General features: G+C 36.9%; 4 protein-coding genes across 6 annotated transcripts in view; 3 read left to right on the top strand and 1 right to left on the bottom strand.

Moving 5' to 3' along the window:
• The first annotated feature begins 1,476 nt into the window (after positions 1 to 1,476).
• On the top strand, positions 1,477 to 2,795 carry LOC120422081 (methionyl-tRNA formyltransferase, mitochondrial). Its single transcript, XM_039585427.2, has 3 exons — positions 1,477 to 1,740; positions 1,803 to 2,015; positions 2,071 to 2,795. Exons 1-3 carry the CDS (start codon positions 1,568 to 1,570, stop codon positions 2,744 to 2,746), a joined length of 1,062 nt encoding a protein of 353 aa, XP_039441361.1. The 5' UTR covers positions 1,477 to 1,567; the 3' UTR covers positions 2,747 to 2,795.
• A 2,813-nt stretch (positions 2,796 to 5,608) lies between these two features.
• On the top strand, positions 5,609 to 6,571 carry LOC120422095 (fibrinogen-like protein 1). Its single transcript, XM_039585442.2, has 3 exons — positions 5,609 to 5,781; positions 5,844 to 6,377; positions 6,449 to 6,571. Exons 1-3 carry the CDS (start codon positions 5,717 to 5,719, stop codon positions 6,525 to 6,527), a joined length of 678 nt encoding a protein of 225 aa, XP_039441376.1. The 5' UTR covers positions 5,609 to 5,716; the 3' UTR covers positions 6,528 to 6,571.
• A 2,997-nt stretch (positions 6,572 to 9,568) lies between these two features.
• LOC120422063 (uncharacterized) lies at positions 9,569 to 12,831 on the top strand. Its single transcript, XM_039585399.2, has 3 exons — positions 9,569 to 9,835; positions 10,075 to 10,192; positions 10,247 to 12,831. The coding sequence occupies exons 1-3, from the start codon at positions 9,738 to 9,740 to the stop codon at positions 12,455 to 12,457; spliced, it is 2,427 nt and encodes an 808-aa protein (XP_039441333.1). The 5' UTR covers positions 9,569 to 9,737; the 3' UTR covers positions 12,458 to 12,831.
• The window catches only part of LOC120422065 (tRNA dimethylallyltransferase), a 246,745-nt gene continuing 236,020 nt past the window's right edge, over positions 12,775 to 23,499 (bottom strand). For 2 of the 3 annotated variants that reach the window (XM_052706666.1, XM_052706667.1), the window contains one exon: positions 12,775 to 12,995. In XM_052706666.1, coding sequence (XP_052562626.1) covers positions 12,915 to 12,995 — 81 coding nt within the window. In that variant the 3' untranslated portion in view covers positions 12,775 to 12,914. The remainder of the gene's footprint in view (positions 12,996 to 23,499) is intronic. The other variant, XM_052706668.1, reaches the window with a different exon arrangement.

The following is a 23,499-nucleotide window of genomic DNA, read 5'->3' as shown; positions in this document are numbered from 1 at the left end:
ATGGGCTTTAAGTGGTCACTCTGGATTTAGCCTTTTAGCTTATTTTTCATTAACAATTTTATTTACCATAATTGTCGGATATATCGGCATCCTCAAGTTTGATGTCAGAACTCAGAAAAGAACAGAGTAAGTGTAAGTGCCTGTCACACCACAGCAAGAATTGTTGGCCCGATGTAGGTCTAATCATCTTGAGGATCAGACCTTAATCGGCCCTATCAAGAAATTAAATGTGAGAGTTATTCTTTCCGAAGTGCCATGGCAAACTTCACAGAAGCTGAACGAAAAGTATAACTCCATGTTGCAAATTTTACAGCTCGATTAGGCTTTCTAGTCGACAATTTGCCATCGCATTAGAAATCACGGGATGCAATCTCTGCCTGCCACGCAAATCCAAATTTTCCCAGATATGTGTAAATTTGACACAGATTACCTAAAACTGGGAATACACATAATCTGTGTAAAAGCTTTGTACACAAATCAGCCGTTGGCTGTCAAACCTGTGCAATTTTTTGAGAAGCAATATGTGTATCACGAAAAAAATTACACAGATAATATTTGTAAAATTTTAATCAATAAAGTAACTACACAGATTATGAAAACTGATCGTCAAGTTTTTACAGTTTATATGTACTGGAGGTGGGCAAAACCGCTCTTTTTTAGGAGCCGCTCATTTTCGCTTGCTCATTAAAAAGAGCCGCTCTTTTGAACGGCTCTTTCGCTCTTTTCCAAAATTTAGATGCAAAGTGTTTTTTTTAAAGAATCTTGTGATTTTATAAGTTATTTCACATTATAAATTATTCGATAAAAAAATAAATTGTGGTTTGGTTGAGCGTTTTAGCAGAATGCATTACTATGAATACAAAGAGACGAGTTGTTCCTTTTAATTCCGCTATATATTTTTAATAGTCGAGAACAGAACACTGATGAAGTCTGCAAGTAGTAGAAAAAATCCTTTCTGTCAAGATATTAAAAATATATAGCGGAATTAAAAAATTTAAGCTGAAAACTAGAAGATACCCTTGAAAACCATGGTCTTGGTGGTCTCTTTGTCTAGATTTCTACTCGAATCTAAATATTCGAGTAATTAAGTGGCATCCAAACTTATATCTAGGATGCTGGAAAAATTGCTTCTTAATTTTAAAATTGCGATTATTGCTGCAATAATGGAGCATTTCCATTCGAGCAGTTTTTGCTTTTTTCTACAATGTATTTCTTATGGAGCGAACTGTCAAAAACAGGCTATCGTAACCAATACAACAACATATTCAGATTTTTTTGAAAAGGACCAATAAACTATTGCGAGAACTATTGTCTTTCATATGTTTATAGGACCTAATAAAAAAAAACTCTAGAAATTACAATTACAAAAAAAAAAAAACAAAAATAATCAAGTGGGCATCCCTAATTCTCTGAAGCGTCACTTTGACAGCAGGCGTCGCGACGTCTTTTACCGGGTCATTTTTTCAAGAGCCGCGCTCGTTTGTTTTGATTATGCCCCAAAATCAGCTGTTTTGTTTGCACAATCTTTCCGGCGGCTGCTGTTAAATTTTTGAATTAGAATATTTTAATGAAAATCCTACAGAATATGTGCCGAAACGTGTTTGAATATCGAAGAAAAGTGTCGCTTTCTTGTGGGCGATTTTACTGTAACTCTCCTCGTGATAATAGCCGCTTGAGGGTTCTGTTTTTCGGAACGGATAACTTCTCACTGCCCAGTTTGCGGATTCTTAACGACAGTTTGTGAGTCTTTGCATTTCTTAATTTTCTAGTTATTTTAATTAAGAAAATTTTCATAAAAACAGCAAATCCAACGGAACCGTTACCTCTCTGGAGGTGGTGACTTCATTCAAAGCAACCAAAAATCCGCTGAAGCGGTTTGCCGACGGCGAAAACCTCCGGCTGCACGATTGGCCCCTTCAGCAAACTGGACCAGAAGTTCACCGGAACTTTGATCTCGGTGTGGTCGTTTCGTTTGGACATTTGATTCCGGAGGCGCTGATTTCGTCCTTTCGATTGTAAGTTATTAACATTTCTCCTCAAAATTAGTAATTACAAACTCAAACCTTCCAGAGGAATGCTCAACGTCCACGCGAGCCTCCTTCCCAAGCTGCGCGGAGCCGCTCCCATCGTGCACGCCATTGCCGCAGGCCACGCGGAAACGGGCGTGACCATCATGCGCATCCGGCCGCGGCACTTTGACGTGGGGGAAATCCTGGCCCAGCGGCACGTGCCCATCGGACCGCACACGCTGATGCCGGAACTGCACGGTCAGCTTGCGAATGTGGGGGCGGCCGCGTTGCTCCACTGCGTGGAGAATCTGGATCGGTACTACCGGTGCTTGCGGACGCAGGACGACGGGGAAGCGACTTATGCGCCGAAAATTGTGCCACAATTTGCGGACATTCGGTGGGCTGGGATGGGAGCGCGGGAGGTTTACGATCGGTTCCGGGCGCTGTACTCGTATCGACCGCTGACGACGAGGTTGGGCGCGGAGCTGGTTAAGATCTTCCGGGTGAGCTGTGACGGTGAGGGTGAGGTTGGTGGCGGAGAGGAGGATTTCGTGCCGGGAGAAATCCGATTTTGTCGGAAAAGTAAACGGTTGAGGGTTCGATGTGGGGACGGGAACATGGTGTGCGTCGAGCAGCTGTCCATCGGTGGGAAGAAAGTGATGAGCGGGCAGGAGTTCTACAACGGATTTCTGAGCAAGTTGGAGCCCGTGAACAGAGTGTTTATTAATGAGAATTGAGTTGTAGGCGAATGCAATAAAAATGATAAACAGTTAAACACATTTTTTCTCATTTCTCAATCAATGATGTCGGCTCAATGATTTGATTTTTTGCCTAATTACAATATTACTTTTGGAATTTCTAAAGCTAAACTTATAACAGGTTTTCCAGAAGGACGTTTGACATAATTATTATTAGCTCTTTTTGTTTTGTTTAATTAGTATTTATTTTTAAAGAATAATCAATTATAGTTTTTTTTTCTTTTTTTTCAACAGGTCATTTTACTTTTAAAGATGATATTTTTTTTAAGAGGTCAAGTATCTCTGTCATTTTTCCCCAGAAGATGTGTTTTTCCTCTTTTTTGAATGTATCTCAATTTTTCATAAATTTATTGAAAAAAATAAAAGAAAAGTCTCTAAACATTTTTCTTGTTTTAAAATAACTATAACTATTTTTTGTGTTCAACTTTTCATTCTTTTATTTCAAATTCAGCCCAAGAAAGTTATGCAAGTTTTGCCCTCCTTTAAATATTTTGCAATAAGGATGTTATGCTTTTTCCCTTCTTTTCTAAAACAAAAAAACGGCGATGGAAGAATCATCATCAAAAGAAAATCATTTGACGCTCATCAAGAGCAAAAATCGAAAAAATCAGAAGGGAACATGGCTCTCCTCTCTCGCGCACGAAAGATCGGCAAAAGGAACAGGGTTGCCAGATAAACTTGGAAATGCCAGATTTTTCAAGTGTCAGCCAGAATAAAGATTCACCCTTCTCTGTGCCAGATATTGATAAATTTTGCCAGATTTTGTACAACTTTTAATCTAAAATTAACGAATTTTATTGAAAAACAAAAAATAGATTGTGATTTTCTTAAAAGAAAATATAAATGCATCATTTTGTAGAATATAAAATCAGTTAAACCATCTAAATTCTAAAAACTTTTGAATTAATTCATATCCCCTCTCCCATTCACCGTTCAGAAATGTTAGATTTTCGTCTGGCAGATTTTTTCAGATTTATAATCAATACTTTGCCAGATTTTTAAAATTTTGACCTGGTAACCCTGAAAAGGAATCTAAAAAAAAAATTAAAACTCAAATTGATTATTCGGCGTCAAAAAATGATCTGTCACTTTTTGTAGATGGGCAATGTGTGTAAACAAAACGAAATAAATAATTTTGAGTGGTTCCAGCAAGGAAAATCACCAAAAATCATCAACTGATCGACTTTATTTGAGAAGTTCGGGAGCGATTTCCTTTTGCGCGATTCGCTTCCTCTCTCTTTCGCGGACGAAGAAAGTTCGCAAGCGAAAAGGATTTTTTTTGCGACTTTTCCATCACTGCTAAAAAAGATATGTACATTTTGCCTTTCTTTGAAAAATTGGGGGAAAATTGCATAAAAAATTGCAAAATATTTAAAGAAAAGCTAAATCTACACTCCCCTAAAACCAAAACACAGGGTCGAGAGAATACCCAAGTAACCATCCAGCACTAACAAAAGTCACAAATCAGCAGTAAATTTTCACCTCTATTGCTGATTAGCCATTCAAGAGCATTGGTTGATGCGAATCAGCACTTATTTAACAGCACAGTCAAAAGCTGCTATAGTGCCGATTTAAAGCCACGACTGGTAACACCTTCCAGATTTTTTTTTATAAAACTGGCAACACGATTCTGGTAACGATTGAAGAGTGAGTGAGAGAGAGAGGGAAAAAGCAAAACAAACTGTTCGCTCACTCTTGCCTCTTAAGTGGGCAGATATTTTTAAAAATTCGCTAAAATCCGAGCTCAAATCTTTCCTTATTTTGCAATATTTTCATGTAAGTTTTAAAATAACTCGAAACATTACCAGTTTCTAGCATTATTAATGTTCAGTTTTCCAACGCAATTGCGTTATGACAAATTTCCATTATGCCAAATAAGGTCCTCCCCTTTTTTTCGATTTCTATGAAAACCTTTGCATCTTTAGATTTATTTTTAATCATCTTAAACATTTATTTTTTTATAAATCTAAAAATTCGCTTTGATGCCCCAACAAAGAAAAACAAAGCAAAAAAATTGTCCTCTTTCCTAAAGAGCCGGCAGCTCATTAGAGAACGGACATCTCAAACCAAAAGTACCAATCGAAGCACGAGAACTGTCAAACGGAGGTACAAATCGAGCAAATATGGGTTTTTAAATCAATTTTGAAAAATTAACTTCATGAACCTTCTTGACAGCATGTTCCAAGTTGACAGTTGATCAATCGTGTTGTCAATTTATTTGTTTGCGTTAAAATGAAAAAAAAAACGTGATCGGAAATAGTCGTGTTTCTTACCGTTGTACATAAAAATTTACATAGGGCTTTAGGACCCTATTCTGAAACGGAATTCAGTTCGAATCGTTTCAAACGCCAGAACCGATACAAACACGGAACCGGTTGTTGTGAACTGAAACGGAATTCGTAAACGAATTTGAATTCCGTTTCAAAATTCCGATTGAGTTGACTTCAATTGGCAGTGTTGCCAGTTCTGTGGGAAAATATGATTTGTTGAAAACATTTAAAAATAAGGTCGAAATTTATTTTACATTATTTTTAAATATTAAATCGGTTTTAATATAAAATCGAAAATTTTCGAGTGATTTTCAATGAGGTGATTAAGCTTTAGTTTTTATTAATATTTTGAAATGCAGCCTTGAATGTTTAATTTAAGATTGTTATTGACATTTTGATGTGGGACTCATAGCGAAAATGCACAATGTTATTTGGTTAGGACCATGTGAATTTGGAAGCTCTCTAGAGCTGTTATCAACGTTTTCTCTTTTTGGAAATGGAACTGAAATGCGTTCAGTGTTATCAATGTTTTCTTATTTAAATTCGGTCCATTTTTCGTTAATTAAACAGATTGGCAAGCATCGCTTCCTTTATCAGGAAGTTTAACGAGCTATGCGCTCAGTTGATGTTCTGCGCACAACTAGTGCAGAGTGATTAGGAAGCAGTCTGTAGAGTAACGATGAAGAGAAAAGTCTTAGTTTTGGCGATTCTAGCAACAAGTTTGCTGACGGTGACCTGTGCAAGGTTGGATAAGTAAAATTTGTGGTGCTGGTGCCAAATTTTCCAGTACTTTTCCTTCTCCACAGAGACCTTGAGAAGGCGGTACCGGAGGATCCTTGCCAATCGGCCAGCTCGTCCGGTGTGTTCAAAATCAAGCAATTAAATCGAGATGTTTACTGCGAAATGAATACGACATTTGGCGGCGGTTGGATGGTGCTTCAGCAGCGAAGTTACTACTACGACGAAGAATCCTTTAATCGCAGTTGGACGGAATACCGGGCGGGATTTGGCACCGTTGGGAAAGACACGGAATTCTGGCTTGGCCTCGAGCCCATTCATCAGCTTACAAAAAGTGGAGATTATGAACTGGTTGTTGAGGTGAAGGATGTCAACGATAAAAACTACGCATTTGCACGATATTCACGAATTCACGTTGCCAGCGAAAGTGACAAGTACCGGCTTGCGGTTGGGGATTACTCGGGAACTGCTGGCGATGGATTGAACCAAGAGGCCAATCATATGCAATTTACGACATTCGACAGTGACAACGACAACTACGAGGACAACTGTGCAAAGGATGTCTGGACTGGTGGCTGGTGGTTTAATCATTGCGGAAACAGGTGATTAATTAAAACTTGAGCAATTGCGGCGAATGTGTGATATTTTCTTTTTTTCTCACTCTATTGTTTAGCGTCCAGAATGCCCTCTCACCACATTGGAATAAAATGGGCAAATATTACAGCAGGATGATGATCCATCGCAAATTATAAGACATTCGAAATGTTTTTCGCAAATAAACTTTTCTTCATTTTTATCGGATGCAACGTCGTCGATGCAACGTTGTTCCTACATTCTCTACGTTAAAAAGAAGCCAATTTTTCAAACAACTTAACGGGTTGGTAATAAAAAAAGGGAATGTTAAAATGTATATGAGAACCTGTATCATGATAAGGGCTTTTCTGATTATTGTCTTCTTGTGTGTGCGTGTTAAAAATAAAAAATGCGTCTAAAACCCGAAGGCAAAAAAATAAAAAAAAATATAAATATTAAAATAACATGCCATAGTTTCAACATTTGCATGGAAAAAGTATTTTAAAATGTATTTTTCACTAGTTCAGTTGTTTTGCAATAAAAGTTTTCAAAAAATTTAAAATTTGACGAAAACAAAAATTTTAGCGAAAAAAAACTTTAGCGATAGTAGACACAGAAAATTTTCAAAAATTCAAGAGATTTTTAAATCAACCCAAACATGCTAAAAATGATTCTAAATGCAGGGGAGTTCATTTTAAATTGATTTTAACTAATTGCACTTAAATTTTCATAAAAATATTGAAGTTTATTGAAAAAAAATGTTGCTCCCTGATTTTTCTCGCCAACTCTGAAGGGGGGGGGAAGGGGGGGGGGGGACAAAAACTTTAAATAAAATTTGTACCAGCCTTATTTGCCAAGAAGTTAAGATTTCTAAAGGATTTCAGAATTAAAATATCTCCTACAAAAATCAGATTTAAAAAAATTGTAATAAGGCTTAGTAAATTTTCACGCTCGAAAATTGTAAATTTCACGGGGACCTCAATTTCAAAGCAACAATTTTTACGCAAATTTCGCGGAACGTAAAAAATGTTAAAATAACTCTGAAAATCGTATGTTAAAATCACAGAAACTACTTTTTATGCTTCATTAAATATTATTCTTTAATAAACTATAAAAAAATCTTTGACACAAAAAAAATGCTGTTTTACTATATTTTTTGAATTTCAATCAAAGCAAAATTTAACAATCTTGTCCAGCAAAAATAATTAAAATAATTCGAATTTTTTGCGACATTTAACTGCCGTTTTACGCATATTTTTCCATGTTCAAAAAAGTGCATCTGAGAAAAACCAAGGGGGTGTGGCTGCCAAAATCCAGCAGAAAGGTGTTAGATCAAAACTATCAAAGTGGGTTTGGCTGCCAATCCTCCTGTCAGACCAAAGAGCTAAAGATAAACAAACTCAAGACACTGATATAGAGCTTTATGACGTTTCGCGTACACACACTAGCGCACCATTTGATTTTGCTGGCCGGACAAAATTTAACCTCACTTTTTTTTTCGTGTACGTACACGCAATACATACGCACGTAGATTACTCTATTGGAGTTCACCACCTGGGACGGGACGGCTGGATAGAGTCTTCTTTTTGAGTGTTTACGTTTGTATTCTTCTTCTGTTTTTTTTTGCAAGAAAATTCGTGTTCGAAAACAAATATCAAGCAATCTGTGATTCAGATAGCTTGACAATTCAAATTTTCTTGATGATGTTTTTCAACTCAGTGCTCAAGCATGCGGATGACTTTTTTTTTGGTTGAAATGTTGTTTAGTTTTTCCTCGCAGATTTTTTTTTTGAATTTGGCTGTTAAAATTTGCGGTTGGACGTGGGTGGAGAATCCTGAGTGTATGTTCCATCGTTTTACGGTGGATCCGTTCAAAAGGAGCTGCCGGATACAAACTACTTGAAATGGTTGGCAAATCAAAGATGAGTCAAAAAATGTTCACTTCTTTAATTTTCAATGTGTTTTTTTATATGAAGGATTTTTAATTTTTATTTAGATGTGAAAAATGCAATACGATTTAAATGCGTTTTCTTACTTCGATCTAAAAAAAATCCTAAAAACCCTTCAAGTCATTAAATGGGAGGGGAGTTTTTTTCTTAGATCTGCTCCTGTCGTTGTCCCGCTACGCAAAGAAAGTAAATAAATCTTTCCCAGTTCCCCAAAGAGGAGCACGTTGAATTCAACGGCAAAGAAAAAAGAAAGTTAACATTCCATATGTCGCACGTCCTAAGGTGTCAGAATCGAAAGAAATGGCTGGCAAAAATTCAAATTTGTACCATTTGCTTTTCAATTTGTGGCAATGTGTTGAAATAAAAAAGTGCGAAAAAATCAAATAGGCTAAACTGTGGCCATTATTTTTGTATGCTTTTTAAATCCAGTTCTACGATGTTGTTTCTTCACGCCACATTTTAATTTCATGGGAAGCACAGGTTTAATATTGTTCAGTTTAGATGACATTTCTATGTAACGCGCAAAAAAATAACAATGGTTTTAAATGGGCAAAAGAATAGTCAATTCATGAAATGTATTGTTTTTTAAAATGAAAATTCTGATAAGTCAATTAATATAATAATCAATGTTTTAATGCAATTCACAATCATTTGTGAAATTGATTTAATTTTTTTTTATTTTTTTCAACTCAAATTACAATATTTCTCATTTTCTCCTCATAAGAAAGGACTGGTTGAGGTTGACAGAAGCGGCCATGTTGAAAGCGGCTTATGGTACGTTCGTTTGAGGGCTAGTTCCGCACTGAGTGCCGCACTCAGAGCTGTCAAAGTGTTTGTTTGAAGAAACTCGCGCTAGTTCCGCACGAGTTTCGCCGCCATCTTGGAACTGAAACTCTAGTGCCGCACTCGATATTTTTTCAGTTTCATGCGAGTTCCATGCACACTGAAAAAGAATGTTCGTTTGAACACCGACGAGTGTGGCACTCAGTGCCGCACTGGCTGTTCAAACGAACGTACCATTAGTTTGACAATAGGTTTTTTATCTCTTTGTTTATCCCATCCCAGTTTTGCTCGATTCAGAAGGCAGATTCAAATTCTTTCTCAAATCCCTCAAATCGCATGGTTAGTATCACCATGACGCTATTTGAAATGTCGCCGTCGTTGAATTCAATCATAGTCTCTGCGCCACGTTTCCAAAAGATCTGCAACCGCAACCGCTGGCAGCACTGCTATCTCCCTCCGTCAAGTGTCAAAAGTCAAAGTGACAGCCGTTTGCCGCACGCGAAAAGGTCAAAAAGAGCAAAAATCGCAGCAGAACGCGCGTTTTGCTCCGCCGAAGAATAAGTTTGGAAAAATCCGCGTTATATTTCGTGCGCGAAAACTCGAAACTGCCAAATGTGCGGACAGTGGTGAAATATTTGCAGTGCTTCCCACACAAACAATGAACTCGCTCGAGCTGGTCACCGGAATGGTGGTGCCGGTGCTGGCCCTCGGCTTCGTCGCCGCCATCGCTCTCGTCAATCTGTTTCTCAGCGTGAGGTAAGAGGGTTATTTTTGAAAATTGCGAATATCTTTGAAATTTGCAGTTGAAAACCTGTTTTCAGCTAATCAAAAAGGTAAACATAACCTTGCTTTTTCTGTACATACCTGCAAGTTTGCGAGGGGGTTGTCAAAAAGTGCACCAATCGAAGGCGGCATCGACATTTTAGAGCTGGGAACTGCGGGGTGAAATGGGCTTCTGTCACGGAAATTAACACTTTTGTTTTTTTCAATTTTAGAAAACGCTTTCCGCTGCGCGTCAACTGCTGGTTCTGCAACACGGACACCTCCGTGCCGTACGCCAGCGGCAACTGCTGGCACTGTCCCAGTTGTACGCAGTACAACGGATTCAATGAGGTGAGATTTTGCTTTGAATTTTAGCTATTTTTTACTGACTTAGTGCTTTTGTAGGACGGCGATTACAACCGGGAGATTCCGGAGCAGTACCGGGAGGCGCGACCGCGCTCGAACGCCACCGACGACGACAAGATGATCGGGGGGCGGGCGCGCCTTCCGGCGCAGAACGGGTTGTGCTTCGGGTGCAACCGGAACCAGGAGCTGAAGATTCATCAGCTGGCGTCGTTCGTGCCGGAGGTGGAGGAGAATTACGACGCGGAAGTCGAGGAGTACCAGCGGCAGCTGGAGCAGGCGTACAAGTTGTGTGGACGGTGTGAGCGGGTGGTCAAGCGGACGCTGAACGATGTGAAGCGGAATGTGCTGGGGGCGAAGCTGGCCCAGATCGGGAACCGCGGGTTGAAGGTGCTGGATTTGCACATGGAGGTGATCGGGAAGCGGGATGGGTTGCGGAAGAGGAGGACGGTGGGGAATGTTTGCTTGGGGGTGATTATTTTGCTGGTGGGGATGCGGCTTTGGGAGAGGGGGGTGGAGGTGGAGTTGAGCCGGGATCGGTTGGAGGCGGTGTTTGGAACGGTGGTGGCGAATGTGGCGCTGATTGTGGTTTCCTACGCTGTGGCTATGAAGGACACGCTGGTGGACCAGTGGAATGCCACGCTGAAGCATCCGGTTGTGGCGGATGGGTTGGACCAGTTGGAGAGCGCTCGGAATGTGATTCAGGAGAAGATCGGTTCTTACAGAAGGGCTGAAGTCCCGGATAGTTTGCTGGAGGAGATGCTGGTGGCGTCCGCCAAGGTTGAGGAACTAATCGATGGCCAGCAGAACGCCCTGTCCAACTTGGCATTGATCTCGCTCGCTGGAATGCTTATTGCTGTGCGGTCTCGCGTGCCGAAGGTCAAACTGATTGTGTTGATTTGCTGTGGAGCTTTGGAGATGATCCTGCGAACGGAAGCCGGTGCGACACTCCTACTGGCCAAGGGAACCACGATGGCCACGGTAGAATTGTTTCTGTCGTCAATCGCCCTGCTGACCGCGTTGAGTTGCGTCGGGCAAACGGAACCCCGGATCGACCCCACAGACAACGTCAACTCAAGCTTCCACAAGATCTACTCGCAGCAGGAAGGGGACGAATCGGTGGCGCAGTCGGATCTGGACGAAACCTCAACCATTCCACCTCAAGAATCGTCTCGCTGCTCGCACAAAGGAATCGACCACTCGATCCGCTCCATAAATACAACCAAATCGATCAGCCCCTCCGTCCTAACCGCGTCCACGATGCGACCCTTCCTGGAGCTCGATTCCTTCGCGACCTCTCCGCGCTCTCACTACGGCGGCTCCATGGCCAGCGTCTACGCAATGCACCATCAAGACTCGTCCCTAATCCCACCACCAGCCCCCTCGGTAAAATCCTACGCTAGCCACCAAACCGGCTTCGGTTCCCTCCTCAAAGCCCCCTCCTTCTCCGTCGACAACTTCACCACGGCCTTCCCCGGAACCACCCCCAGCCGGCTCACCGGCTTCTCCATGAACGCCATCAACCAATCCACCCAGCTCCTCCTCGCCGAGGACGACCGCGAAGCCTTCGACGACATCGACCGGCTCAGCATCAGCGGCCGCATGTCCACCACCCGCAAGGACTACCCCACCATGGTCAACAACCCCTTCGCCACCCACCACGTCGACCAGCTCAACGAAAGCTTCGCCTCCTCCGCCTCGTCCATCCTCCGCCAGCGCACCTCAACCATCTCCCCGCCCCAGTTCACCGCGACCCCCTCCGAGTCCTGGATCGCCGGCGGCTACTGGCAATCCCCGTCCAAAGACCCCGAACCCCACCCCAGCAACAACAACAACAACAACCCCTTCCTCTCCCGCACCTCCTCGCAAAGCTCCGGCTTCGAGTCGGCCCCGATGACGCGCCGTCCCACCCCGGAAGAACCGGCCGCCATGCCCGCGATCGACCTCGATCGCGTCTCGCTCTTCTCCGAACCCGTCGGCGTGTCGGCGCGACTCAACCAAACCCTTACCCTCCCAGCCGTTCCGCCGCCATCGCCCCGCCGGAATCTGTTTGGCGAGCGGGGGTTGTTCGAGGCGGGAGGTGCGTCGTTTGAGCGGAGCAGCAGCTTCTTTCCCGCGAGCCGATCGCACGTGAATCTCGGCGCGAACGGGTGGCAGAGCGCGGGGCAGGCGATGCCGGCGGCATCGCCCAGGCATCGGAGAAGTTTGCTCAACTTGAGCAAGCTGGGGGAGGTGCAGTTGCCGCCGAATTAGGGATTTTTTTTTGTTAGTTTTGTCATTTTTTGCTAGGAGAAAAATAATTCTTTTTAGTTTTAGTGAAATTTAGTTTTATTCAAAGCATCCTTTCATGCCGCGTTAGGTTTAACATTTGTTTGTGATACAGAGACTGAATGAGGGGGAAAGCGATTTACAGATGATATCTAACACACACTGCCATAACACGAAAGACACAATAGAAGCCAATAAAGTAACCAATACTGCCAATTTACTCATCAAGAAGAAAAAATAAACTCAAATAAAGGATGATACAACAAGAAAACTCAAAGAGCTTGCACTAGGTTTAGGTCGTTAGATAGTAATGTGCGATATTTAAATAAAGGATTGTCTAATAAAAACAAACAAAACACATAACTTTTATCTTTTATTCATTTTGTTATCACACCGTTTCTGATACACTTTTTATTCTTTTAAATTTTGGTTTCTCACGATTTCAAAGTTGCTTGAAAGTCACATTCGAATAGCGATTCGATGAAGGTCTGCTGGATATGCTCTCGCTCGTCAAATGTTGATTCTGAAATTAAAACAGAAAAAAAAGTTGATTGGTTACATTTGTGAATAAAAAAAAAGTATCTTTAAAGGAGGTATCAGACTATGACAAGCGAACAAACTTTTTGACAGTTTGCCTACTTTGTTTGTTTGCCTGCATTTGTTACACTGAAAGAAAGGCACATAGTAATGTCACATGTTTTACACATGAATCTACCCCATTCGACTTCGCATGTGAATGTCATGTGTAAATCACATAGAAATTTTTCATTCCGAGAACCGGTAAATTCATGTGAAATTCTCATCGAAATGAAATGAAAAAATATGTGAGATTCACATGTCACAACAATTAGGGGAAATATGCCCATTTTAATCACTCTAAGCCGTTCGACCAATTCTCATCACTTTTGCCGTTTTCCGCTATAAAATCAACATTTTCAGATGTATCAACAATGGAGAGTTGCTTGCTCACTTTTGTTTGAGCTATTTATTGCTTTGGAACCGTCAAAAACACTTTATGAAAGCTGTAATTCATGATCAAAGTGCTGATAGGCCGATAATAGAAATAGGCTGAGAAAGGGTATAGTTCCCCTAATTAGCACGTGAAATTCTTTTGAATATGAAATGGACAGCACGCAAAAAAAAATCCCGTAGGTAAAATATTGAATAAAAACAACAATTATTTTTGAAAAATATATTTATCACATTTTATTTAGTTAAAAAAACTGAAACAAAATAAGCACATCTCGGCAAATCCGGCCAGGTCGCAATTACACAATCCACCAAGAATTCTACCAAGAATTCTCTTGCGTTGCCACATCGATTGGTTGCCTTTGGCTGTTCCTCAGTCACTGGTAGCAAAAAATCGCCAGATTTTTCTTTGAGGCCTCTTTGGACACTGTGCGCACTCGAAGCTTAATCCAAATTCGGTCCACTTGCACTCCACTTTTTACTCGGTTTCCTAAGAAGAAATAGAACAACTTTTCAGCTTAGCAATATTTTAAAATAATCAAAGTGCTTACCGTGACCAAACACGATTCCTCATGATAAAATCCTAATTTTAATCAATGGAGCACTTCCATTCGAGCAGTTTTTGCTTTTTTCTACAATGTATTTCTTATGAAGCGAACTGTCAAAAACTGCTCGACTGCGAGTGCTCCATTGAAACTTGTGGGCCTCGGGACGAGCTCCGAACGTGTCTTACTCCTACTCGCCATCTTGCTTAATGAATTTCCGAAAAAAAGTCGACACTTGACTTTCAAATTCAAAACATACAGTTTTAACGTGGTTTCCACTTCACTATCAAAGGAAAAGACTGATGGGGCCAATCCAAGAGAAATTCACTTGAATCTAACGTGAACACCATGCGATAAAAGAATGAAAATACTTACGCTAGCAATCAGCTGGTTTCAAATGATTATCATATCCATGTGACATGTAAATCATGTTAGGGTCAAAGGAAAAGCATTCTGAATTATCGTGTTCATTTTTAGAGAAGCTCACGTGAAAAAACATGTGAATTTGCTATGTCAGATTTTTTCAGTGTATAGCAGATCAGCCTGCATTAGGGTGCCCAAAATATGAGACTTTTCCTCAAAACTTGACTCCACATTTACCCTTTTTTTATACTCGAAGGTAAAGTTTGTATGGGAAAAATCGACAAAATGTATGCTTAGATGTAAAAATGACGATCTCGCCTCAAATTTCTTAGATTTCTTAACTTCAACTCTAGATCCCCAAAAGCCACAAATTTATCATGCTTGCAAAAAAAAAAAAAACAGTTTTTAATGATCGATAACAATACTCTCTACTTTTGGCGAACAGTAAATTGGTTCCACATTGACAGCTCAAAGTTGAGGCCGTTTTGCGAACCAGCACCCAGGGTAAGCCCAAAGAAGCCATTTTGCATAATAAATTTGTTCAAACAAATTTCCATACAAATTTGGCAGCTGTCAAAAATGATATCTGAAAATTCAAAAATTTCAACAACACGGGCCAAACATTCAATATTACGCCCTTTTGAATTGTTAGTTTTGATTTAAAAATATTATTATGAAAATATTGTTTTCGAAAAGATCGAAAAATTTCACAAATATTTCATATTTTAACATTGAAAATCGGACCATTAGTTGCTGAAATATCGACAATAGAAAATGGTGGGTTGTTTGGGTGGGACTTAGAAAACAGAAACATCTCAGCAACTAAGGGTCGTATCAACAAAGTTCCAAAAAGCAAAATATAGAGAATTTTCTCAGCTTTTCAAAAATATTTTTTTTTTCATAAGTGGGCAAACATGTGCACTAATTTAAAAAAATTAATGGTGCACTTTATCAAAATTTCACTAAAGACCAATTCTTAGCACTTGTTTACCAAGCAGTATTTTTTTCAAGTTGAACTTTGGATGGTTCTGAAAATTTTCCAGGTTTTCCAACTATTTGAACCACACAAAAAACGTATTTCCACACCAAAGTCCCTTTTTACAACATATCTGTGAGACAAAGTTGTAAAATGCATAAACGCGGAAAATTTTTAATTTTCCAAACTTTTTCAAATAATTGCTCGAATTAATGGATGGAATGCAGATATTTAATCATTCTAATCGGAATTTTATAGTAAAATGACTCTTTTATAAGCCCTCTTATTGACAAAAGCAGATTCTGCAGGTATAAAATTATACAGGACATTTAAAAAGGGGGTATATGGAAGCGTTGTACCGAAAAATCTTTAAGCGTTGTATCACGAAAAATTACAATTGCTTAGTTTGCAAAGGTTCGTGAAATCGGATTTGCATCATATTTTGAATTTTCTTCGTACTCGAAAAACACTTTAAAATGCTTATTAGAAATCGAAAATTGGTCAAAAGGAACCAGAGTTACGACTGACGCAAGTTTGCGTTGAAAAAAAAGGTGCTCATTTCTCGTGTCTAGAAGCAAATCGTGTAACAGGCCAGTTTTTGATCGATCTAGACTAAATCGACCCTCCTGAATCCGAATTTGCCTGTTGATTTCCTGGGTCTCAAAGAGAAGCGAGATATTCAAGATGGCGTCTAATATGGCGGAAAAAATACCATAAAAGGATTTTTAAGTTCAATCAACTAGTCAAATTTAACTAATTTTGGATCGCTGAACTCGGATACGACCTCTTGAATACTTCAAAGTATGCGGAAAATGTGAAATTCAAGATGGCGGCCAAGATGGCGAACCTAGAATATTGGTTTTTTTTACAGAAATGTAACAGGCAGTCAACAGGTCAAATATAATTAATTTGGGGATGCTGAACTCGAATATAAGCCTTATAATATTCTAAAGTACTCATGGAATGCAATTCCATTTTTTTGCTTTGCCATATTGGCCGTCATGTTGGATTGCACATTCCCTGAGTATTTTGGAATATTCTTGGAGTCATGTTCGAGCTCAGCGACCCCAAATTAGTTAAAGTTGGCCGGTCAGTAGAGATTTTCAAGACTGCTTCATTTCGTGACGGGACAACGCGAGCAAAACCCTCTTTTGCAAAATATCTGCGTTGTCCCGTCACGAAATGAAGTACCTGTCAAATCAACAAAATTTGACGAAATTGGGTGATCCAGGAAGCAAAATCTTTGTTTTTCATTTTAGAAACAACTGTAGAAATTGTTTTTTTTTCAAAAACTTACTAGGAGAGCAGAGTTCTTCACTTTTGTATATAAAAATCAAAAGGATCACATTGTACGATGTTGTCCCGTCACGCTACATTTGTATCTCACTTGACTTAAGAGGAAGTATTTGTAAATATTGCTCGGTTTGTTCTAGAGGTCGTATCGAGGTGCTCCGATTTGGATGAAACTTTCAGCGTTTGTTTGTCTATACATAAGATGAACTCATACCAAATATGAGCCCTCTACGACAAAGGGAAGTTGGGTAAAACGGACATTTAAGTTTGAGGTCCAAAAAACATAAAAAAAATCTTAAAATTGCTCGCAACTCTCTTAGATGTACTTTAAAATGAGCCAAAGACATTCAAGATTGATTTAACTTTTTCTCATAGCTTTTGCAAATTACTGTTTTAAAACCTTAATATCTTTTTGCAACAGCCTCCAACACCCATACTCCCATAGGTCAAAAGTTAGGGAATTACGGTACGGCTTACGGTAATAACTTTTTGGCCAAACGCAGTTTTTCTCATAGTTTTTCGATTTTTCTATAACAAACTTTTTACAACGTTAGTTTTTGCCCTGTAGGCTTCCATAGCGGCACTTTTTGGTCTCAATTTTGTCATATTCGGAATCCTCGGAAAATTTCACGTTAGTTAGAAGTATTGGAGTTGTAAATTTGATTGGAAAAAATGCCGTTTAGAATGAATTAAAATATTTTTTAACAATTTGTTGGATTAGGGGTAAAACAGGTTTTCGCCTACTTGATACAGCAGTTGACGTATTGATCACAGGGTAAATAAGATCTTTTTCCTTTTTAAAAAATGTTTTATTTAGTTATTTTTCAAATCAAATTTGCAACTCCAATACTTCAAACTTACAGCGATTGGCCAAAAAGTTATTACCGTATGCGTATAGTCCATGAAATTTCCTAACTTTTGACCTATGGGAGTATGGGTGTTGGAGGCTGTTGCAAAAAGATATTAAGGTTTTAAAAAAATCCAATTTTAACAGTAATTTGCAAAAGCTATGAGAAAAAGTTAAACCAATCTTGGATGTCTATGACACATTTTGAAGTGCTTCAAAAGACCTTTCGAATGCAAAAGAGAGAGAGAGAGAGAGAGAGGAAATTGTTGAAGTTTTACGGAATTTCGAGCAATTTTAAGATTTTTCATGTGTTTTGGGCCTCAAACTTCAAAGCCCGTTTTACCCAACTTCCCTTTGTCGTAAAGGGCTCATATTTGGCATGAGTTCATCTCATGTATAGACATACAAACGCTGAAAGTTTCATCCAAATCGGAGCACATCGATACGACCTGTTACACATTGGTGAAAACTCGCTCTTAAAAATCACCAACAAATTTTTGACCTTGTATAATTTTTTTCGGTGTAGTTCTTATCCATACCTACAACTTTGCCGAATACACCAAATCGATCCTTGAAAAGTGCCTTCAAAAGTTACAGATTTTTGAACTTTCATACATCATTTTTTTTTATGGACAGCTGCCAAATTTGTATGTAAAATTATATGGACAAATTAATGGTGCAAAATAGCTTCTTTGGGCACACCAAAGGCACCAAAAAAATTTCAGCGGGATTAAAAATACAAAAAAAAAAATCGATAAAAAGTCTGAATAAAAAAAGAGTAGATTCAATTATTTTAATACATCTGTATTCGGAAGAATAAATCCAAAGCAGCTGATTCGGAATAATTTGTGATTTGCAAACAAAAATTTGGTTCATCTTACTCATGCCCAACAAAAATAAATTCTTAAATACTTCCAAACACAAACTAATCCCGAAATCCTCTACTAAACGCACCTCCGTAGAAGTTTTCCCTTCAAAAGCTCTTGATCGAAAGCCACCCACCCAGATGATTTGCCCTCGCAGTGAGAGAGAGAGAGAGAGAGCTTTCCCTCCCCCTCAATCAAAGCACCAGTTCAGTTGGCCATGCATTCGAAGGGGGAGAGGGCAAACACAAACGCCAAACAGTAGGCAACCCTCACAACACGCAGACCAGTTCGCTCATTCTCTCTCTCGTTGAACAAGAACCTGTTGTCTTCTGCTGCTGGCTGGAGCCATTCTGAAACATCAGAGCCTACTGTGGCGCAACGTGCGAGGAAGCAGCTAAATTCATTCACTCACAATATTCGAAATTCATTCAAAGTGTCATCGAATTACCCAGACTGCTTGGCCCTCCTGCTTGGACTGTCAGTGAGAGCTTTTCCGTCGTGTCGAGAAAATGTCGTAGGCGAGTTTTTCCCCCACACACCACAGAGTAGTAGTGGCTTGCTGCGATCGTCGAAAACTTCAAGTTCTTCCAGTAGTTTTTCGGGGTTTTTTTTTTCGAGGGAAAATTGTTGCGCGTTGAAAACGAGTCGGAAAATTGGTGTGAAAACTTAAAATTGAGTGGGCGCGGATCGAAAAAACGAAACGAAAAGTTCTGTGTTGCTGGGAAATTCTGGTGCTACGGGTGTTACATAATTTCGGGGGCAGAAGCGCACGCAGAGATTCGCGCGGAAAGATATATCACAGCAGCAGCCGTCCGATGGTTGAGGATTGAGGAAAATTGGCGTGAAATTGTGTGATTAAAGAAAGCAAGCAAGTGGCTAGTTTCTCCATCGTAGTAGGCGGTCCTCCCCCCTCAAAGAACTCTCGATTGGGGTTGGTAATCGGTTGGGATTTTGACGTTTTTGGGGGTTTGCTTTAATGTCTATTTTTAACAATGCAACTCAACTGTTTAAATTTATTCGTTTTATTTATAACTCGTCCCCCGTCAATTGCGAGTATTGATTTTTGTTTGTCCCGCAAAGTTCTTCCAACACCCCCGACGACGAAAGCGACGAGACAAATAATGACCCTCAGGAGCAGGACAGGGATGGAATAATGGTGGGGATGACAAAAGAAAAGGAAAAGACCAGAAAAGAGATAGAGAGTGGGAATGAAAATGTGTGGACGATAAATTCCAAGAAATGGATTTGTTGCGACCCAAGAAAATGGGGGGTTGCCTTTCTCACTCAGGGAATCACTCGATTATTATTTTTTTCAATTCACCTCCTGAACCTACATTTATGAAAAAAAAAAAAAAAAAATGAATCTGAGTACAGAAGTAAAAATGATATTATATCTAATATCTCAATACATTCGGTCCAATTGCGTCCCTCGTGTGTCCCTACTGAAAATTATTATGTTCGGAAATGTGCTTTATGAGTTATAGACACAAAAATAGTTTGACAGATGAAAAAGTTTTGGCTTTCGACTGTTTGCGTAAATATTGGGAACGTTTTTTTGCTTGCATTTTGGCGCAATAAAATACAAACTTCAGCAACCTATTTTCATGAATTTCTTTCTGTTCTAGAATTTGGAATATTTGTACCAAACTTTTTTTTAGAACATTTCCAACTGTCACAATTATTTTTAATACCAAAAATGAAATTGCTGGAATCGTTAAATCAGATATTTTACGTGAAATTGTCCACCTCAATTAGTTGATTATACAGTTCAGACTCGATTATTCGTATTTTTGATTGTTGAGGTTAGGTATGACCCCTAAACTACGCTAAAATTATTTACAACTTTAAAATCCAAGATGGCGACCAAAATGGCGGAGACGAAATATTGAAAAAATGCATTTAATTTTTTTAAAGGCTATCAACAACTTAAAATTATGTTAAAAACAAGAAAATGAAAAATACTAAAAAAATTTTGTTCGTGATTAGATTATCCGAAGTCCCATACAAACCTTCGGATAATCGAACTTAGGATAATCGGAAATACGGATAATCGAGTCTGGACTATATTAAAAAAAAATTGACAGTTTTATTAATTTTGACAATTTTGATAAATGAAGTAAAAAATTTAAGCGATTTAAATTTTGTAAAAATTTTGATTTGTGAAAGAAAAGACATTTTTTGAATAATAAAACGCCACTAAAACGGTTGTGATGATTTTAACAGGTAAGAACAATTTGGATTTTTTGTAAATTAAACAAAAAATCGACAGTTTATAATTTTGTAAACTGTGTAAATTTTGTTAATTTTCTGAATTTCCTGGATTTTGGCAATTTTCAAAAATTTGTTAATTTTTATATTTTTAAATTTCAAAATTTTGTAATTTTTTTTAAATTTTGTTAAGGCCGATGCAAATATTTAAAAAAGTTTTTGTCCCTCGGCCCTGGCCGAGGTCAAGGGGGGGGGGGGGGGGGGCAAAAAAATAAAAAAATATAAAAATTCAAATAACAAGCCACATAGTCTTCACATTTAAATGAAAAAAGTGTTTAAAGATGCATTTTACACTAGTTCAGTTGTTTTGCAATCATTAGGTTTCAAAAAATCTAAGATCTGACAAAAACAAAAATTGTATCGAAAAAAAAGATTTTGCATCGAAATTTTTCAAAAAATCTTAAGATTTTTTAATAAACCCAAACATGCTAAAAATGATTTAAAACGCAGAAGAATGTATTCTTCAGCTGGTTGCACTTGAATTTTCATTGAAATTTTGAAGTTTATTGTAAAAGTATTTTTTTTGCCCCCTGATTTTTCGGGCCAATTTTGAAGGGGGGGGGGGGGTGACAAAAACTTTTAAAAATATTTGTACCAGCCTAATTTAATAAATTTTGATGATTTTCAAAATTTTGTTCGTTTTCTAAATTTTGTGAATTTTATAAATTTTGTTAATGTTGCTAATTTTGTTAATTTTCTAAATTTTGTTTATTTTCTAAATTTTGTTTATTTTCTAAATTTTGTTATTTTTTTAAAAAAATTCGTAAGTTTTCTAAATTTTGTTAATTTGAGAAATCTTGTTGATATTCTGATTTCTTTTAATATTGCAAGTTTTGTAAATTTTGACAATTGTGATAATTTTGCCAATTTTGGCAATTTTTCCAATTTTGTAATCCTCTTTAAAATTCTGTAAATATTGAAAATTTTGTTATTTTTTAAATTTTGTAAATTTTTCAAATTTTCTATTTTTTGTTCTAATTTTTGTTAATTTCCAAAATTTTGTTTATTTTTATTTTTTTTTGGATTTATAAATTTTGTATTTTTTAAAATCTTGTTTATTTTCTATTCTTTTTGATCTTTTGTAAAAAAATGTATTTTTTTGTTAGTTTTTCTAAATTTTGTTTACTTTCCAATTTTGTTAATTTTCTAAATTTTTTAAATTTTCTAATTTTGTTAATTTTTTTAATTTTGCTATTTTTTAAAATTTTGTTGATTTTCTAAATTTTGTTTATGCTATAAATTTTGTTAATTTTCTAAATTACGTTAATTTTCTTAATTTTGACAGTTTTATAAATTTGGATAATTTTCTAAAATCTGTTATATTTTGAAATTTTGTTAGTTTTGTAAATTTTGTTAAATTTCTAAATCTTGTTAATTTTCTGTTTTTTTTTTTTAATTTTACAATCTTTGACAATTGTGACAATTTAGTCAATTTTTCCAACTTTTTTTATATTTAGAAACTTTTTTTTTAATTTTGTTGATTTTCCAAAATTTATATATTATGTTCATTTTCTAAATTTTCTTTATTTTGTAAATTTTGATAATTTTCTAAGATATGCTATTTTTTATATTTTCTTCAGTTTTCTAAGTTTTGTAAAATTTCAAAATCTTGTTAATTTTCTGTTTTTTTTATTTTGTAAATTTTGTCAGTTGTGATACTTTTGTCGATTTTAGCAATTTTTCTAACTTTGTATTTTTTTTTATTTCAAAAATTTTGTATTTTTTAAATTTTGTTTATTTAAAAAATTTCCTAAATGACGTAAATTTTCTAGATCTTGATAATTTTCGAAATTTTGTTAATTTCTAAAATCTGCTATATTTTGAAATTTCGTTAGTTTTCTAAATTTTGTTAAATTTCTAAATCTTATTAATTTTCTGATTTTTTTTCTAAATTTGTAAATTTTGACAATTGTGATGATTTTGCTTTTTTTTGCAATTTGTCCAACTTTTTATATTTTTAAATTTAGAAAATTTTGTATTTTTGAAATTTTGAATATTTTTAAATTTTTCTAAATTATGTTAATTTTCTAAATTCTGCTTATTTTCAAAATTTTACTTATTTTCTATATTTCGTTAAATTTTAAAATGTGGGTAATTTTCTGTTTTTTTTTTAAATTTTGTAAATTTTGACAATTGTGATCATTTTTCCAATTTTTGTAACTTTTCCAACTTTTTTTTTTAATTTTGAATTTTTTTTCTTCAAATTTTGTTCATTTTCCAAATTTTCAAAAATTTGTTCATTTTTTAATTTTGTTAATGTTTTTAATTCTGGTAATATTCCAAATGTTGTTAATTTTCTAAATCTGGTAATTTTTATAATTTCCTCTAGTCAATTTTAAAAATTTTGTTAACCTTTTCAATTTAGCTAATTTTGACAATTGTGATAATTTAGCCATTTTTTGTAATTTTTCCAACTATTTATTTTTAATTTGATTTTTTTTTCAAATTTTGTTTATTTCCCAAATTTTGTTCAATTTTTAATTTTGTTATTTTTTAAATTCTGGTTATTTTCCAAATGATGTTAAATTTCTAAATCTGGTAATTTTTATATCTGGAGTTTTTTTTGAAAAGGACCAATAAACCAAATTTTCAGTTTTTGCTTTTTGGGTGTTTTTCAATACCCCTGACTCAGGGCGGTTCTAAAAACACCCAAAAAGCAAAAACTGGAAATTTGGTTTATTGGACCTTTTCAAAAAAAAACACCAGATATGTTCCTATGTTTTCTAAATTTTGTTTAATTTCAAAATCTCGTTATTTTTTTAAATTTTGACAATTGTGATAATTTTGCCAATTTTTGTTATTGTTCATACTTTTTTTTTATTTTTAAAATTTTGTTTTTTTTTCAAATTTTGTTATTTTTCCAAATTTTCTAAATTTTGTTCATTTTCTAATTTCGTTAT

Source organism: Culex pipiens, chromosome 1 (assembly GCF_016801865.2).
Source record: "Culex pipiens pallens isolate TS chromosome 1, TS_CPP_V2, whole genome shotgun sequence".
NCBI classification, from domain to species: Eukaryota; Metazoa; Arthropoda; class Insecta; order Diptera; family Culicidae; genus Culex; species Culex pipiens.
This window is presented reverse-complemented; position numbering and strand designations above follow the sequence as displayed.

Coding starts and splice junctions, on each gene's coding strand:
- LOC120422081 (XM_039585427.2), top strand. CDS start 1,568: ATGAAAATCCTACAGAATATGTGCCGAAACGTGTTTGAATATCGAAGA. Junction 1,741..1,802: donor CGGATTCTTAACGACAGTTT/GTGAGTCTTTGC, acceptor TCATAAAAACAG/CAAATCCAACGGAACCGTTA. Junction 2,016..2,070: donor CTGATTTCGTCCTTTCGATT/GTAAGTTATTAA, acceptor CAAACCTTCCAG/AGGAATGCTCAACGTCCACG.
- LOC120422095 (XM_039585442.2), top strand. CDS start 5,717: ATGAAGAGAAAAGTCTTAGTTTTGGCGATTCTAGCAACAAGTTTGCTG. Junction 5,782..5,843: donor CTGACGGTGACCTGTGCAAG/GTTGGATAAGTA, acceptor CCTTCTCCACAG/AGACCTTGAGAAGGCGGTAC. Junction 6,378..6,448: donor TTTAATCATTGCGGAAACAG/GTGATTAATTAA, acceptor TCTATTGTTTAG/CGTCCAGAATGCCCTCTCAC.
- LOC120422063 (XM_039585399.2), top strand. CDS start 9,738: ATGAACTCGCTCGAGCTGGTCACCGGAATGGTGGTGCCGGTGCTGGCC. Junction 9,836..10,074: donor AATCTGTTTCTCAGCGTGAG/GTAAGAGGGTTA, acceptor TTTCAATTTTAG/AAAACGCTTTCCGCTGCGCG. Junction 10,193..10,246: donor AGTACAACGGATTCAATGAG/GTGAGATTTTGC, acceptor GTGCTTTTGTAG/GACGGCGATTACAACCGGGA.